The 18,844-nt window shown below is 45.7% G+C and overlaps 1 protein-coding gene across 1 annotated transcript; it reads left to right on the forward strand.

The window, feature by feature from the left end:
• Positions 1-5,044: 5,044 nt before the first annotated feature.
• LOC106820889 (myotubularin-related protein 13-like) lies at positions 5,045-17,237 on the forward strand. Its single transcript, XM_014825485.1, has 13 exons — positions 5,045-5,188; positions 7,916-8,020; positions 8,435-8,620; positions 8,978-9,197; positions 11,423-11,511; positions 12,147-12,152; positions 12,534-12,770; positions 13,049-13,141; positions 13,301-13,505; positions 13,947-14,105; positions 14,496-14,653; positions 16,047-16,178; positions 17,151-17,237. The coding sequence occupies exons 1-13, from the start codon at positions 5,045-5,047 to the stop codon at positions 17,235-17,237; spliced, it is 1,821 nt and encodes a 606-aa protein (XP_014680971.1).
• Positions 17,238-18,844: the final 1,607 nt, after the last annotated feature.

Here is an 18,844-nt window from a genome sequence, read left to right on the forward strand (position 1 = left end):
ATATCATATACACAACATAAACTTATATATATACATATATATATAAAGATAAACATATATATATAAAGATAAACATATATATATGGGACAAGATAGACCTGTGCTCTAAAGGACTTTCTAGAGATACTGAACACAATAACATAATTTTGAAACTATAGTCAATCTTCTAGGATATTTCTAGGCCCAGAGAATGATACTTGAAATCTTAGGGCTTTGCAGATGTTCCATGATGTTTAAAAACTTGGAATGCATCGTCGTAGGAATCAGTGTGTGGCTTGGATACATGGCTTGTGACACTGCTCCTACATAATTACCTGCTTGAGCCATTCACACTCTTCGACAGTGCGGTAGTAGCTGAGCGCGGGGTCAGAGGTCAGTGCGCTGGGTACGCATCCACGCATCAGCTTCTTAAACGATGCCTTGACGTGGCGAATATCATAAAAGTCGACGGGAATGAAGTCGCACTTTGGAAACGACTCCTGCTTGATGCCCTTGATCTGACCTTTCTCTCCAAGCACGTACAGAGCCGCTCTCTGCAGGCCATTGTTGCCTGCGGAAGTTTAACATTCGAATCTTAGCCTCTGGGAGACAAAGCAAAGTTCATTGTGCCCTAGTGTGTTCAAACATCGCTTTCATTTTAATGTTAAAGCCTCGACAACTGAGTAATTTTACTCAAGTAAAATGACGCTATGAGTCATTTATTCACCGCGTCTATTTTCAGCGTCGCCGATACGTGCATAAAAATTCACTTCAAAGGATAAGTGTAATGCAGATAATCGTGACAGTAGCCCAGCCAATATCTGTGCGCAGAATGATTTAAAACGCATCAGCTGATACAGTTAGTGATAAATTTACTCAGCCCACACACGTTGACGAAAACGCACACGTCAAAAATCATCAAACACGTATTTATTTGAAGCTTACAAATGACGTTGCGTCCAAAATTAACTCAACGAAAATCCGCCGCCACTGAGTAATACAAATCATCATCATTACTTGAGTAAAATTACTCACGTGGCGCCGAGCTTAATTCTATTACATATTACACAAGCCGCATAGACCGTTTCTACACTGTGGAGCCTCCGTTTATCTGAGGCATTCATAGTCCGCGCTCCATCAGTCACTGTACAATGCCCGTTGCACTTGATCATTCCAGAGTCACATTGCTCGTCTGTGTTCTTTCAGATCTTTCACTTTGCCTACCGGAGTGACATGGCATAAGACACTGTGATATTAAGCTATAAGATCAACACATGATAACTCAACATGACAGCCTGCTAGGAGCGATAAACACCTCATGTCAGTTGTCATCAGACCACACATATGTATGCAGCATTACACAGTTCCTTATCAATTCTGTTCAAATCGAAACAGAAATCTAACGCAACTACTTGGCAACACGTTAAAATAACGTATTGTAGCCTGGGTATACCTCAAGCTGTAGCTGTTACCGCTGGTCGCGAATGTCTAAATCATCTCATCAGCTGCTTACTATTCCGAGCCCCGTTGCCGCATATTCGCAGGCGTTCATAGCTCGCTCAGCGGCCTCGACGCGCCGACTCGTCTCGCTCCATGGCTGAGATTTTCGCCCAGCCGGACTTGAAGACAGTGAATTGAGACTTGCACCATCGTTGATCTTCTGACATACCCATCTGAATGGGCTCTGTCCAAGCACTGAGCAACAAAAATCACATTAAGTTCAACGTGACCGAGCCAACACACGACTGCTATTCACCTCAGTGCAGAGCTACTAATCTCGCAGCCAATCGTTTACTATTCTGTTTCACAAAAAAGTGGAAAAAAATTCACGCATGCTATTATAGCTAACTAAGACACCTCATTGATTGAAATCCATGCATATTATTAACACTGAACCACGTGAAACTGCTACTTGGATAACCAGTAGCAAAACTACACAAGTAAAGCCATCGACACATTAAACCTGTACATTAGACTACAATCAGACGGGAAATTGCAAAGTGGTCCTTTATAGACATTTGCCATTCTTTTTTAAGGGGTCGTAAATAATTGCATGCAGGAAATCCACAAAAGTGTATCTTTTGGAAATTGTCAAAGTGTCAATGACATATTTCAATTCTATCAAAGGTTCTCTATAAACTGTCTCTTAACACATGATGACTTAATTATAAGAACGAGTGCAAGATTATTCTGTCTTTCAGGGATACGTATTCAAAAAAAAATTAAGGGCTGAATAGTAATCATGGAGGCTATAACAACCAATTTAACATGGTCGACGATATGGATACCATATCCCAATACTAGAATACTCGCCAGTTGATGACATACTTGAAAAACGTAATGAAAAAGAAGTTTAAAATCGCAATCGCTATGATAACTTCTCATCCCGATGTAGGAAATATTCATGTTAACTCAGTCATGTGAAAAATTATCGTTACATATTTTTTCATGAGACATTAATTCATCGTCAACATCTCTTCATGGCTACAGGCGCTCTTAAACCATCCCAACGCTTGAAAACACACTTCACTGGCGAAAGCATGTAGCTGCAATAGACTTTTGCAATGCATGTCAAGGAATAGTGAGCTTTTGCTGCGCCATTAATCAACTGAATTTCCCTCGATAGAATATTATGGGTTAACCACTTAAGTATTAACATAAGATTTCCGCTATATTTCAATACTTGAGATTCATGAAAAACAGAGCTGCTATAGTATCAAACTTTTTTCATTTTAAAACACCTCCACTCTGCTGTATTCCGTGTCTGGATTGGTTATCAACAACTTGTCTAATTGTAATCTCATGGATGATAAAATCCTTAAATGTTATTCTAAGTGATATTAATATGTATTTCCAAATACCTTCATAATGCAAACGTTATTATTGAGATATTCAGACCATGAAATATACCAGTAAACCATTTTGTGTATATATGTTCTATGTTGAAGAAGCAATACCAAGAAGTTCTGAGTGTGCTCTAGACTGACCTGAGATCAACAGGTTCCACCTCAAGCACAAACCACCAACGCGCACGCTACGCACGCTACGCACGGCACCAACGCACGCACGCACGCACACACACCACACTCGTGTGCAGTAACAGGCATGCAATCCACGAGACAATCAGCACTCTTGATTAGTTTGCGTTAACAATTTGATGGTGTATCGTTTGCATTGCGATACGGACGCTGCTCATCCATTATGGTATTGTGTGCCGCTGTATCGCCATTCACCGACTTTACATCCCTAGTAACTAGTGGAGTGTTGTCATAGCAACCTCCTATGTACACAATTTTGCAATATGTATGGTAGCAACACAAATCGAATTGGAAGCTGCTTATACTCGTTAAGAACTGCATACCAGGCTTTTATAGCAGGGTGTTGCTAACATGGTTGACTGCTAATTGCGTGTTCCATCAATACACACCTTAACATCATGCGTATCTGAGATTGCGCTAATGCTCGGGAGGTGACCACTGCTGAAAAGTATTTCTCCTGCTCCAGGCTGGCTGACGTTGGCTGCTCGTGACTAGTGGTGCCTGTAAACCCAGGAAGACGACATGCTCCATAAATAACACGTCATTTAACAACAAAATCAAAACAATCTTGAACTATTGTACATTTATCATTGCATGGGAACTGATGACCAGCATGTGTATGCTGTGATATACGATATATATATAATTTACAGTACACGTACTGTACATCCATTTATTATTAGCATAATTATGTTCTTTACCACATAGAAGATTTTCTAAATGAATTTCCGTATTTTGGTATTTAGAGTCATAGTTATCTATATATTTTCACGTATTTGGAATGGAAAGCTCAATGAGGTAAAATGTCAAGAATGAAGAAAGCCATGGCTTAAGAATAAGAAAGGTACATTCTGCGACTGCAGTGAGTCCTTGGAAGAGTAAGGAGAAACTACTTGAGAGAGCAGTTCATCCTAGACGTCCTAGCAGATTCCTCAGCATCTGCAGAAGCTTTTGCTGGATACCAATCATCTCTCAGTAGCACAGCTCGTGTGCGAGAGTGCCGCCAGCACACTGCAGGAAACCTGCAAGCAAGAAAGACATACACGTGAACAGCAATGTACTGATGAGAGCCATGCAATGCCCTTAACAGTGATTACTCCACCAATTTCTAAGCATCCACTCAAGATAAATAAGATTTTTTTATTGATCACCGAAAATAAAATGTTATGAAAGTAAACAATAAGCTGTTTCATTTACTTTTCAATGTTACTTATACCTTCTTTATACTTGCCTAATTTGCCGCGCTGAAAAATAGGATATACGCCACCAGTATCTTAAACATCACGGGAATTCTGTTAGACACAGAAATTCCCAGAAATCGATTCATACATTATTTGCAAATTTAAAACCAACGCTAAACATTTTTACTCTTACGTGAGAGGTTAGAGAGATATATTTATAACGTAAGTTCTTACTTTAATGTAACAAAAATGTCAATTTTTTTTTACATCTTTTAGCCATGCGCAAAATTTCGTGACGTATCAATTTACTCTCATCACAACACGAACATTCAATGTAATTACAAGACATGTGCACGGCAGGGCAGCTCACCTGTTCGTACAACCGAGGAAACACCTAATTCCAGCCAAGTTTCAGCGTCTTAATCAATCACTTTCCATGATTATGAGCTTTTAGTTGAACACCAGTATTTGGTCGGTGCCTAGTATTGCCCTCAAATATTATGCGGTTAGAAACAAATGCTGATAATAAACAAATTTTATTGCTTGCCAGACAAGATAGGCATCGAGTCTCAATATCAAGACTGTTCTCCAAAAAAAAAAGAGGTTTTCCAAGGAATTTTCAAATGCACATAGCTATTTTACGAAGGAATTTCCTTAGTAACACATTCAGATTTTCAATCCTAATCCAATTTTCTAGCACCACCACACAAACACTAACATCAACGGACCAATCGACGATGCGAACTGAGTGACGAACTAATGTATTGACCGAGCCCACCATTACCCAGCGACTGCACTGAGTGAGTTAACTATTACCTGTTGCGCGTGCGTCTTGCCACCTTCACTATGCTTCGTTATGAGATCACTGACGGCACGACGAACCGTCTGATACGTCGACAACACCTGTACGGTTACTTAGACGTCGATATGCAACGACGCTGCCTCTTCTGTCCGCGTCAGGTTGCTGCCGATAGTGCCGAGAACCTGACAGTAAGCACAACGGGCGTCAGCGCGACTCCTTCGGCCGTGGTCGTCATCGCGACGTCATGACCGGTCTGTCCTGCATTTCACACACACCCTACAGTCAGGTACGACTCCGTCACCCCATCATACATTCCCTATCATCCAACTAATAACATGCAACTTCACGCCAAGATGAATTGCCATTTAACCTCATCATGTCATGCATTCCAGATCTGCACCACAATACGACATATCGCTTCACCGGATGCATGCCTTTTCACACTAATCTAACACACTCTTCTCCACACACTGGCATTACGCTTCACCACCAAACCATACATACCGCTTAATTCCCCCACATCCATAGGCAACCCATTCACCACACACCATAGACATACGCCCTTCTACACCACACCTATGGACATACGCTTCCCCCACACCATGCACTACGCTTCACCCACACCATGACATACCGCCACCCATCACCCAATTACATACGCCTCACACCACACCTATGACATCAACGATCTTCCCCCACACCATGGACATACGCTCACCCCACACATGGCCACACACCTTCTCTCACACCATGAATCCACAGCTCACACCACCACAATTGACATACGCTCATCCCCCCGACACCCATGACAATACGTTCACCCGCCACCAGACTATTACGCCTTCCCCCAACACCATGACAACATCACGCTTACACCCCACACCATACATCCACGCCTCTACCCCACACCCCATGACATCTACGCCCTTCATCCCCACCACCGATGACATTACACGCTTCACCCCACACCATACAATTACGGCTCACCCCCCATGCATGCCCTTTCCCTAACAATATCAATCACACCTTTCTCACACCATGATCACGACGATTCCCCCCCACCATCGCATTACGCATTTCACCCCACAGCCAATGAATAACGCTTCCACCACCAGTCATAGATCGACCTTTTCACCACATCTATCAAACTACACCTCTTCTCCAACACCATGAATTACGCTTCCACCCCACACATCTGACATACGCTTCACCCACATCAGGATACGCCTTCACCCACAACATATGACTACGCTTCACCCCACCATGGCACTACACCCTCACCACCATGGCATGCTTTCACCCCCCCCCACCCCCCCCCCCTCCAATATGCACACCCTTCTCCTAACCATATGAATACACTCACCCCACACTCATGGCATACGCTTCACCCCACACCATGCCTCCTTTCTATCCTCATATAACACAACCCTCTCCCACTACCATGGCAACACTTTCATTCCCAACACCATGCTGCATGGCCTTTCCATCCTCATTAATGGCACACACGTCACCACACAACCATTGTGGATACAATTCACCCCACACCCATGCATAATCACCCTTCACCCCAACACAATATGTGCATGCCTTTCATTCCATATCATGACACAACCCTCTCCACACACATGCGCATACTTTCACCCACAAACATGTGCACTTAACACCCCCAAAACCATGCCATGACTTCTCATCTCACTATGACACTCACCCTCTCACATCCATGGAACACTCTTTCACCCCAACCATGCACTACATCCCTACACCATCATGCACCTTTCATACACTCGATATGACAACACCTTCTCCAGCCACATCGCCACACTCTCTCACTATCCCACCTATGGCACTACACACCCACACACCATGCATCCTTCATCCTCACTATACACACCTTCTCCCACATGCACACATCTCTCACCCCCACCATGCAGTTCTTTCACCACACCAACGAACCATATAAGTACACCGGATTCACAGCGAAGTAGTCATCCTCATGTGGAACAACTTACCTAATAACACCCCATCTTCAAGCATGATCCATGCCCCATCTTTTTTCAGAAGCCACTCCCAACAGCCGAGTGTTCTTCTATACGTGACCTTCATCCAACCGCACCGTGCTACGCCTCCGTATCAATCATCTTCGATCAACCATAGATAATCCTTCACTTGATACCTAGATGCGTCCAGCAGTGCAGAGACGTAGTTGACACCAAACCACGCACCGGAAGTACGCATCACAGCAATTCCATCGCTGCATGCAACTGTATGTACTAGACACAAACGGACCCGTCACCCCCATGCGCCTCATAGTAAATACCTGGCAAGTTGGGCACCATCGGAACCTCCCTCCTTTAGCGATCATACGATCCCGAATATAGGAACACAAATCCCAGCAGACTAATTAAGAGAAAGCCCTGGAAGTCATAAACAGCCCACCTAGAATTAATCGATGCGTTCAGGCTTCAGATACATAACCCTTTAGCCACCACCTGCAATGTAACATTTCGTCGCAATCCTTCAAAGTGCCAGAGTGCCTCATAGATCCTTTAAATCTTTGAATTTGTCGTTAGTTTGATCCATGTTAAATACCCAGCGTAAGTTAAAACGTACATTATTTAACAAGATACGAATGCTTTATTATCCATATGATTCCTTACCAACAAGTTGAACTGCATCTCTTGCTTGAAAATCCTATAGTGCATGAAGCCAGACTGTCGCAGATGCTACAAACAACTATACACATGGTCACATTGACACTTAGCAACCTACACACGAACATCCCATATATATTTATTTATTGTTTTATTATTATGCCTATGTGTTTTTAATTAATTATGTGGAATACTAATGACAGTGGAGCAATTGTGGTTACACCCAACACGTGCCTAACTGTTTGTCGTTTGCTGGGCGTTTAGATCCAGAACATCATGCAGCTGGCAGGAGCAGCCGTTGACTTGTTGGACGTACAAGGCTCATCCGTCATGGTTTGTCTAGAGGACGGTTGGGATATCACTGCACAGGTTCGTAGCATAGCAGGCCATGCTCTAATCAGATGGCAATGCTTAATGTAACAATAATTATACTATAGTAGCATTATTATCATTTACAATTTGATATATCTATCTATCTATCTACATATATATACAATTATTGCCTAATAGCAAATACAACATAAGTGTTTTGTGGACCAGGAATATAAATGTTGCCTCGAGTACATTTGATCATTCTCTGGATTATGATTGTGCATAGGAAAAACAATTAGGGGGTGAGGCTGATTGAATATTTACGGTAGGATATATAGGTTTATTGAGTTACCCATAGTGAATCATGGGTAGATTAAGGTGTGTCATACTCTCTTATTACATAATCCTGATAATATTAATATAATTACTAATAAGAATGATTTTATTAATGAAGTCATCCATGTTTTTCAGATTGTGTCGGTAGCCCAGGTCCTGCTGGACCCTTACTATCGCACTATCGAGGGCTTCCGCACCATCATCGAAAAGGAGTGGCTTGCGTTTGGCCACAGGTTCAGTTACCGTGGCAACCACACGGTCGCATCGCAGAGTTCTGGATTTGCTCCTATATTTCTGCAGTTTTTGGATGTTGTGCATCAGGTATGCATCTGTTGTCGTTTCCCGCGCCCCCATGCACTATGCCTTTGTCGCAGCCCTTGTCCTTTGTCACCACCGCCCTTGTCCCCCATCACGGCTGCTGCTGTCCTCAGTCACCCCCGTCTTCACCCTCCGTCGTCACCAGGAGAAAAGAAAAACTGCTTACAATGTCATCCAAGTGCAAAAAAAACTATACTTTTTCTCGATTGCCGGCTTATGTAATACTGCGTTTCACATCTTATTATCATAATAAACAGACGAGAGTAGCACAAAAAACGTTTGGGAAAACATCTCAGAAATATTGCACGCGCATATACGGATGTGATAATGGCGCGCGCGCCTCCCTCCCCCTGCTCACAGGTGCACAGCCAGTTCCCGCTGTCGTTTGAGTTCAACCAGTACTTCCTGCGCTTCATCGCGCTGCACTACTGCTCGGGTCGCTTCCGCACGTTCCTGCTGGACAGTGAGTACGAGCGCGTGGAGGCCGGCTGGCTGCTGGACGAGAGAGTGCGCTCGCACAGCCGCGCGGACGAGCTCGACGACGTCGAAGGCGATGCCACCCTCACGCAGGCCGCCCAAGGTAAGCAGTTGTACATGTGCGCCGTTGCAATCGTGGCGTCTGTGTGCGGCGTGCTGCTGTGGGCTGGCCCGTCGTGCGTGCTTGTGTGTGTGGTGGGTGTGTTGTGCTGTATGTGCGTTCAGTTGCGTGCGTTTTGTGGTGGCGGGTGTGTGTGTCGTGGCGGTGTGGTGCTGTGTGGGCTGTGTGAGGTGTGGCCGTTGTGGGTGCGCGTGTAGCTTGTGGTGCGTGTGCTGGTGTGGTGTGGCTCGTCCGTGCCTTTGTGTGCGCTGGCGGTACAGTTGGCGGGTGAGTTTGGGTCAGCCGTGCGTGTTGCGTGTGCGCTGTGGGATGTCGTGGGTGTGTGTCTATGTGCATGTCTGTGCGCATGCGTGCGTGCCAAGCGTGTTGTGCATGGTTACACGTGTGTTTATAGGTGGCTGTGCATGTGTGCGATGCAGTTGTGCTGTCTTAGGGGCCCCTAAGTGCCATGTCTGCGCTTAGATGCGTGCGCGTGCGGTGGCTGGTGCGTGCCGCGTTGAGTTGCTGTTAGTGTGGGTGCATGCCTATCATATGTGCATGTGTGGCATTCATGTTTGTGCGTGTGCATGTTTTGCGATGTGCAGGCATATCGACGCTCTGATTTCAGATCTGTTTGCTCTCAGTCGCTGGGACAGGAAGCAAATTTTTACTTGTCCGATCAAATTTTTGCATTTTAATACCTGTGACACCCTTTAACAAATATAACTGTGAGCAGATGTCGCGCGGATCGTGTGATAGCCCGCCCTGGCTCTTGATGTTAGCAATATTAGACAACTGGATTTTTCAGTTTGTCAGATCTGTCCAACTAGCCATAGAAAATAATTGCTTCGACATAGACTGACACTTGTCCCGGCATATCGGACAACCATTTGTGTCGCAGGGCCTGATGTCGTGCACTGCTTGTGGTATGAGGTGTCGCGGTTTGTCGGATGTGCCATGTGCTGCGCTGCGTGTGTATGAGTATGTCAGTTTGTGTGTGATGTATGCATGTGTGTGTTATGTTGTGAAGTTGTGTGTGCTCATGTGTCGCGTCCCGTGCGGCGCGCGTGCTGGTGTGTGCTGTCCTGGTCTTTTGTGCATGTTTCGCATGTGTGCCGAAATCCTTTATCTGTCTGATGTACGCGTACGCCGTGCGGCCCAGGCCAGCGCCGGCACGTCGTTTGTCGGGTCATCCGCCCGAGTTCCGCGCGAGTCGAATGACCGCGCAGGCCGAGCGGGGACGCCTCGCGTGCCCTGTTGGACCCACCGCGTTGCGGTTCCGTCGAATTCGGCGTGTTACCTCGCCGCTACGCAACACACTATTCCTACAGGCTGCGTTGCCGCTGCAGCGTCTTCGGCTAGACTCCGGTCGAGTCGCAATTGGTTCACGCCCGGCCCCCGATGACGCCGAGGGGTGAGTCGCGGTGCTATGTCGCCGCCGGGCGCTGTGTCCCCAGCCGCGTCGTGTGTGTGCCGGCCGTGTGTGCTGTGTGTGTGTTTGTTGTGTGTGTGTGCGTGTGCCGTGTGGTGATCTGTGCGTGTGCGTTGCGTGGTGCGTGACTATCAGCACGTCTGGCCGTGCCTGTACCGGCTGACCACCCGTGCGGCTGTCTGTGGGCGGCTGCGCTGGGATCGCCTCTGTGTGACTGTGTGTGTTGTTTGTGTGTGGTGTGTGTGTGGTGTGTGTGTGTGCATGCGGGTGTGTGTGTTGCGTGCGTGCGTCGCGTTGCGTGCGTCGCATGCGGCTCCGTGCGTGCTTCGGCGTGTGTGGTGTGTCGATCAATTTGTGTACGCATGTTAGCGTGTTTATGTGTGCATGATTGTGCGTTCGGCATGCATGGGTATGTGTGTAGGTGCATGTGGCATGTGTGGGTGTGTGGATGCTTACCTGGGTGTGTTTGTGTTTTTATGAACGTGGGTGTGTGTGCGCATGTGTATGTATTTGTTTGCTGTGTTTGTGTTTGTGAGTGTGTGTGCATGATGAAAGACATGACATCAGTGATAAGTAGACATCAATTGTCACTGTTCTGGGGAAAAAAGTTCGACCCCTAATGAGCAATATATCTTTCAAAGGCCAGAAATAAAGAGCGTTTTGTTTGCGAGTTTGTTTGCGAGAATAAGTAATCATATGATGTAATTACAATATTACATTATATACTGGTGTTAAAGCGTAATAATGTTCTGATGTGAAAGACTACTTTACATTTTCGCACTGACAATCACAACAGATACTTCTATGTGGGAATACATCGAAAAGCATCACAAGAGGTCGCCGCTGTTCTTTAACCCGATGTACATCACACCATCGACAGACGTCGTAAGTCTAAAATATATAAAATATATTTAAAATATTATATAAAATAAAATAAAATAAAATATATATTAGTTAATTATAAATAAATAAAATAAAATATATAAAATATTATCTAAGTACTTAAGCCATAATAAAAATATTGTTTGTTTGCCCTCACATGACCGATTTCCCAAAAAGGGGCCGACTCAAAAAAATTTATTGATCTTCCCATTTTTTTTTTTTAAAATTGTATCATGCGACATTATATAAATCTGTAGACATTACATTATATGTACCAAGCAAAACAAACATTCAACATAAAAGGTATCTCCACACAAGCACACCCGAGCGCTTGTAAAAAGACCCCCCTAAAAAAAAAGACTACCCCCTACCCAAACTTTTCAGCCTGGGTCAAGTGAGGGCAAACAAAGATTTTTTTAATTGTGGCCCTACCATATCTAATCTAAATTGATACATATTTCATGAAGGTGGTGAGCACCAACTGTTGTTCATTGCACACTGTGGGAAGCCATTTTAATAGTACGTTTAGTAGTTTAAGGAAAAATTGCATCATTTATGTTGGCTGTTGTCTTTTCTGACTTTTCCTACACAAAACAATCCAACACTTATACTTGTCTTTTTCCTTCTACGCTGTTAAGGAGTCGGTAAGTACATTTAACAAATAATTATAATAAAACATCTGCTTTTTACATTTATTACTCAATTACATGCTTGGGTTTAATATATTTTGGGGTAAAACTACACAAAAGTCTGGCATTACTGCTATATGAAGGAGATGGCTGTCACTTTCTGAATGTAAGATTTTTATACTATTTTGTTTCACTAGAATTCACACTGGCTTACTACTTATTTGCCCTTGTGAGAATTCAGTATCACTAGAATTATATTAGCATCTGTAGGATTTTACTATGTGTCCTCGCCATGGTGATTTATTGCGGCTAGCCTAACACAGGTGCAGCTGTGCAGCCTCACGTTAAGTTGTCATGCGTCGTTACACATGTGTCGCATAACTGTCTTGGCAACAGCGGATGAACGTTCTGCGGCCGTACTCGAACATCTCGAACCTGCGCATCTGGGATTACTACGTGACGGAAGAGCTTGGCCACTACCCGTCGTACGACCGTGAGATGGTTGCCGTGGAGACGCAGCAGGAGGAGGAGCAGAACGCGCTCGAGACGTCGCCTAGCAACCGGAAGATTGTGATGGCGGGCTACGACAACCTGAGAATCGTTGAACCCGACGCTTTCACGCTGCTGCTAGAGGTGCGTCTCGTGCAGATCTTGGCAATAGATCCCGAAGCCACACCACATAGATTGAACACTTGTCTGCGATTGAGACTTTTGAAGTTACGTTTTACATACAGATTACAATGTAGTCGCGTTTCCAACAGAGTTGTAATGAGCAGATGTAATAGCTGTTGGCATCTGTGTAATGTGTGATGTACTCATCTGCCATGTAGAGAGTGTTACACTCGACCTTGCTGTCTGATCAGTTGTATTCAGTGTGTGAGCATAACGTATTTATATATGCACTGCTGCAGGAGGTCTATCGACTGGAGACGGAGCTCGGACATCTACCACAACGCTGGAAGTATACCTGGGACAAGCAGCAAGCTCAGTCCGATTACGTTGAGGTACACACTCTTGGTGACAGCAATAGTCACATGAAGAAATCCCAAATGTGTAACCCTTGTGTAAAGTCTTCGCTAAATTTCCTAATGGACTATTTAAGTAATGAAAAGCTCGTGATATTATGTATTGCTTAATGTGCGCGAACGTTGCATCATTTACAGAGCAGTATGGCAGCGACGCAGCAGTACCGGTCTCACGGCCGCGCGATTCACAAACGCGCAACGATCGAAATCCTCATCAAGGGCAAGATGGGAGTCGAGACGACACAGATGTACTCGCACCCGCACCGCTTTGAGAAGTTCAACTACACTACGCCAACGTACTGCGACTACTGCAATCACGTGCTGTGGGGCCTTGTCAAGACAGGTATAGCTGTAGATATTACTCCAATCACTAACAGAGGCGCATGAGTGCAGTCAGTTTGTCCCTCATCTTGCCCCCTCACGCTGTGGTTCCATTATTCATGCACCTTAAAGTTACTATGACACGTGATGTTATAATGAGAGAGAGCAAGTAAAAGAGCGAGATGGAGACGGAGAGAGCGGGAGAAAGGTACAAGGAAAATGACGGAGACAGAGCGAGAGGAGGGGAGAAGGGAAGAGAGAGCAGGAGAGACAGTGAGAGAGAGAGAGAGAGAGAGAGGGAGAAAGAGAGATATAATGTTGAATCAAAGCAGGGAATTAAGGTGTAATAACACTTCATTGTAGCATTTCACTGTTGCCTTTGAATCTCATGTTTTGTACCATCGAGTGAATACAATGTTGTCACGATTAGATGGCGTTGTGCATCGTTCGGATTCTCTTGCAGGAATGCGATGCGTCGACTGCGGCTATAATTGCCATGAGAAGTGTCAGAGCATGGTCCCTAAGAACTGCACGCGCTACAAGTCCGTCAACGATGGTGTGTCGTCTGCCAGTCTGCAGGCAGCAGGCTCCGGCTCCGATAACGCATCTATTGTCACATCAGGTGAGACAGGCATGTCGGCATGGCCAGGCCAAACCCTGAAGTTTCAGGCCACTGTCTGATGACTGGTAAATTCAGTAGGCTGAAAACGCCAGGTTAGGTGAACTAGCTGTGTAGTCATGCTGCTATTGCTCCTCCCCCCGCCATCTAAAGAAAATCAACCAAGGTATCGTGTTGGCGATGATGCTTCCCATCTTCCCATATAGACGTGACTGATACTATTAAATTTGGTCACCGCAGTTCTGCGCTTGTTCGTCGCTAACTTTATGGCTCAATCGCATCAAGTGATAAGCTTGTTGAACTCACGTGGAATAGTGGAGTGTATCTACATCGCGTAGAGACAGTACAGGCCTCTAATTCACACACGTTGCACTGCTGTGTTGTTTGATGTAGGTGTTGGCACGTTAACGGCGAGTGGACGGACGTACTACGATCAATTCTCGTCGAACGTGGGTGAGAACAGCACGCACGAGGGGTACCTGTACAAGCGCGGCGCACTACTCAAAGGCTGGAAGATGCGATGGTTTGTGCTGGACAGCATCAAACATCAGGTGAGCATGATGCCCGGCATCTTCTTTCGAGGCTACCAGTGTCACTACCAGTGTTTCCCCTGCATTGACACGAGCGAGGCGGGCCACCTCGCTCAAATTCTCAGCCGCCACACAGAAATTTGTCCAAAACACCGCCTCGCTGACGAAACTTTTGACACCTTGAAAAAGAGATTCAAGAGTCTCATACAATGTGCTAAGAATAGCTTAGAATGCCCGAAATTGCACCATTTTTTCAAAAATGTTGCACCGCTTTGCTAGGACCACGAAATGCGCAAACACACCAAAAAAGATTACCATCTCACAGATCTTTTTGGCCAGGGGGATACACTAGACTGCCATGAGTCGAAACTAGTCTTTCATTGCTAACTATTAACCGCTAAGCTGGCGGGAACTATTTTCGTTTGAGCTCTAAAAACTAACTCAGTGAAACTACGCCCTCTAACACCTAACCAGGCTCCCTGTTCAGTCTGTCGAAAAATCAGGTGAGTCTTTAGGCGAGAGTCCCACTGGGTGGTAGTTTAGTGTTGAGGTTGAGGTGGCGGTGACGAGCTTGTGGAATGACTGTAGATTGAGAGATGGCTGAAAACGTAGTTCACAGTAAAACAGTTTTGACTCGGTTAGAAAAACACAAACGACTACACAAAAGGACGGTGATCAAATCCCTCTTGTGGCCCAGTTCACCCTTTTTCGGGCTAACGCTCCATTAGGAGTGTTCCCAACTTTTATATCATTAATGATTGATAATCCTAACCCTAACCCTAACCCTAACCATAACCCTAACCTAAATGACATTAAACCACAAACTAATATATGACCATGACCATATAATTAATGGTGACCATGACCATGACCATCATAATAACATATATATATATATGTTATTATGAACATTAATGACATTAAAGTTGGGAACACTCCTAATGGAGTATCACCCCTTTTTCGTACCTCAGCACCTCAGCTCACGTTCGTTCATTCCTAGCTTCAGCCACTCTGTTGGCCATTAAGAAGCCAGGAATGGTGTAGGCTTTGTGCGTGCCCAGGCACACCACTACTTGTTGTTAATCACTATTCCGCGACTCATATTACTTGAATTTACGACTTAGTATGTCACGGAGTCTTGGTATCCATACCAAATCTACTTGCTATGTTTGCCATTATATTTATATGTATCCCTGCACTCGTCCTCACCACTCGTGCTGCCTTGCTTGGGTCCTGTTCCCTATATCTTCTTCTTTCATTTTCCCATATAAAATGTAACATCATCGTTTGTATCGAAGGTATTCCCAGTGTGGTTACGTCACTAATACGGCATCAGCTATCGTTTTCCTCGCTTTACAGGAAGGAAATCGCATGCTAGAACACGCGTTTACGAGTCGTTATTATGTAATTGCAGTTGCGATATTATGACACCATGGAAGACAGTCACTGTAAGGGCTTCATTGACCTTGCTGAGGTCATATCAGCAAGCCTCGCTCAGGCCGTCGCAGGAGCACCAAAAAAGGCAAACGACAAGTCTTTCTTTGAGGTAAGAGCTAAGTGTGATGTGGAGGCATTGATCATGTGATGTGGAGGCATTGATTATGGGCTGGGAGGCATTGATCATGTGGTGGGAGGCATTGATCATGGGCTGAGAGGCATTGATCGTGGGGTGGGAGGCATTGATCATATGGTGGGAGTCACTGATCATGAGGTGGGAGGCATTGATCATGGGGTGGGAGGCATTGATCCTGGAGTGGGAGGCATTGATCCTGGGGTGGGAGTCACTGATCGTGGGCTGGGAGGCATTGATCATGGGGTGGGAGGCATTGATCATGGGGTGGGAGGCATTGATCATGGGGTGGGAGTCGACTGATCGTGGCTGGGAGGCATTGACTATGGTGGAGGAAGATTGATTATGAGTGGGAAGGCTTGATCATTGGGGTGGGAGCATTGATCATGTGTGGGAGGCATTGATCAATGTGGTAGAGGCATGATCATGGATGAGAGCGCAATATGATCATGTGGTAGGAGGCATTGATCATGGATGGGAGCATTGATCATGTGGTGGGAGGCATTGAGAATGGGATGGGAGGCATGATCATGTGGTTGGAGCATTGATCGTTGGGTGGAGGCATTGATCAGTGGGGTGGGAGGCATTGATCATGGATGGGAAGGCATGTGATCATGTGGTGGGAGGCATTGATGGTGGGCTGGAGGAGTCATTGATCATGCAAGGTGGGAGGCATTTGATCATGGGCTGGGAAGGCATTGGATCATGGGCTGGAGTCATTTGATCATGTGGTGAGGAGCATGATCATGGCTGGAGCATTGAATCATTGGTAGGACGCATTATTGTGGCTGGAGCATTGATCGTGGGGTAGGAGGGCATTTGATAGTTCGGAGTGTAAGGCATTTCATTCTGCATTTTGCAAGGCTGTCTCTCATAAAAACTAGAGTTATGTAGCTTGCAATTTGCTGCGCAGCGCGCTAATACATTTGCTCACCATAATATTTTCAGGTGAAGACGAAGAGACGCGACTACAGCTTTGTCGCACATGATCAGCATTCGCACAAGAGTGGATTGACAAGATTCAGGCGTGCATAACAGTAATTACGACAACGTGCGACCCACGCAAGCGTGCAGCATCACGAGGCACTGCTGCGAAAATGGTCGAGGCAACCGAGAGGTGCTGAACCAAGAAACATGTTCTGAGCAGATGCAGGGCCGTCAGCAGCGACGTCCTTGGCAGATGCAATACCACCGTGACCATAGTCATCTGCAGGTGAGCGCCGACCTGATGTCACTGGCAGGTGCAGCCGTCACCGTGATGTCACTGGCAGGTGGATGGGCGTACACCGGTGATTGTCAGCTGCAGGTGCAGCCATCACCGTGATGTCCACTGCAGGTGCAGGCAGATCGCGTCACCATGATGTCACTGCTATGCAGATGCCAACCACCATCCCGCAGCAGTGATGTCACTGCAGGGCGGGAGAACGGGTCGTGCTGGTGCTGCTGGACGTGCTGATGCTGCTGGACGTTCATGCTCGCGTGCGAGTGCGGCGCGAGAGAGCGATCTTACAGGAGAGCGCTTTAGGAAACCCATGATTAGTGGCCCCCACGATTCTCTCCCGGGCTTAGAACGCCATGGTAGTGCCCCCACGATTCTCTCCCGGGGCTTTATGGAAACCCATGTAGTGCGCCCCACGATTCTCTCCTCTGGCTTTGTAGGAATTTTTTAATTGTAGCTATTCGTAGGGCTAACATGTGATCGAGCTTGTGAAGTGGTGTTGACCTGCGCTGCTCTGGCTCCATGTAGTTACTTACATGCAGACACGTGACTGTGCCGTGTTGTTTTGACGAATGGCTAGACTAATACATGATGCTCTGGTTGAGCGGTCAATGCGCCCCTGCGTCGCGTCACTAGTCTAAACGATGCTGTTTGCTAAAAGATCATTCTTATACGCAATCCTGCATAGTGTAGAAAGTGCAAAACACCAAGCATCACTCCTAGTGCGGAGGCAGTGGTGTCCGAGGGAGGGGCGACAAGAAGAGAGTGTGTTTGAGAGAGGGTGAAAGTGAAGCGAGAGGACGAGAGACTATTCCATAACGTGTATGGGGTGGTGGATTTTTGTCGTACACATTGTATTGTGGTGTACATATACACTAGGCAAATCGCGGTATGTAGAGGTTTCGCGATAATGGTAAGACTATGTCGCGATGGTTTTGGGGAGTTTTAGGCGTAGTCTTGGAAAGATCGTAATCCAGCGCGGCTGATACTAGCTGCGAAGTCGTTTTTCTGGTACAAAAGCGGAAGGGGGAGGATGGGACTAGTCACGTGGTGCCGCCAAGGACCCAGGTTCAAGTCACTGATCGGCTCTTGCCTATTATAGTTCATTGAGTGCATGTCTTTCATCCAACTGTACATATAGGTCCGTTGTCTGCAGTTACCGTGGTTACGAGTAAGATATGAAGCCGAAAAGAAAATTGGTTGTCCGCGAAAAATCATAGTACACATGTTGTGTTCTGTACACAATGATAGCAATTTTACAATTATAAATCGATTCCAGCTGCCTTTAATATTGGTACATCGTGACATTATTGTGCATGCTGGTATTTTGCTCCCCGGGGGCGACTGCACTGCGGCCCCTACCATTAAAAACATACATAAGGTTTACACGTATGTTTACGGCATTTCATGAATCTATTTCAAA

Source organism: Priapulus caudatus, unplaced genomic scaffold (genome assembly GCF_000485595.1).
Source record: "Priapulus caudatus unplaced genomic scaffold, Priapulus_caudatus-5.0.1 Scaffold3, whole genome shotgun sequence".
Lineage (NCBI taxonomy): Eukaryota > Metazoa > Priapulida > Priapulimorpha > Priapulimorphida > Priapulidae > Priapulus > Priapulus caudatus.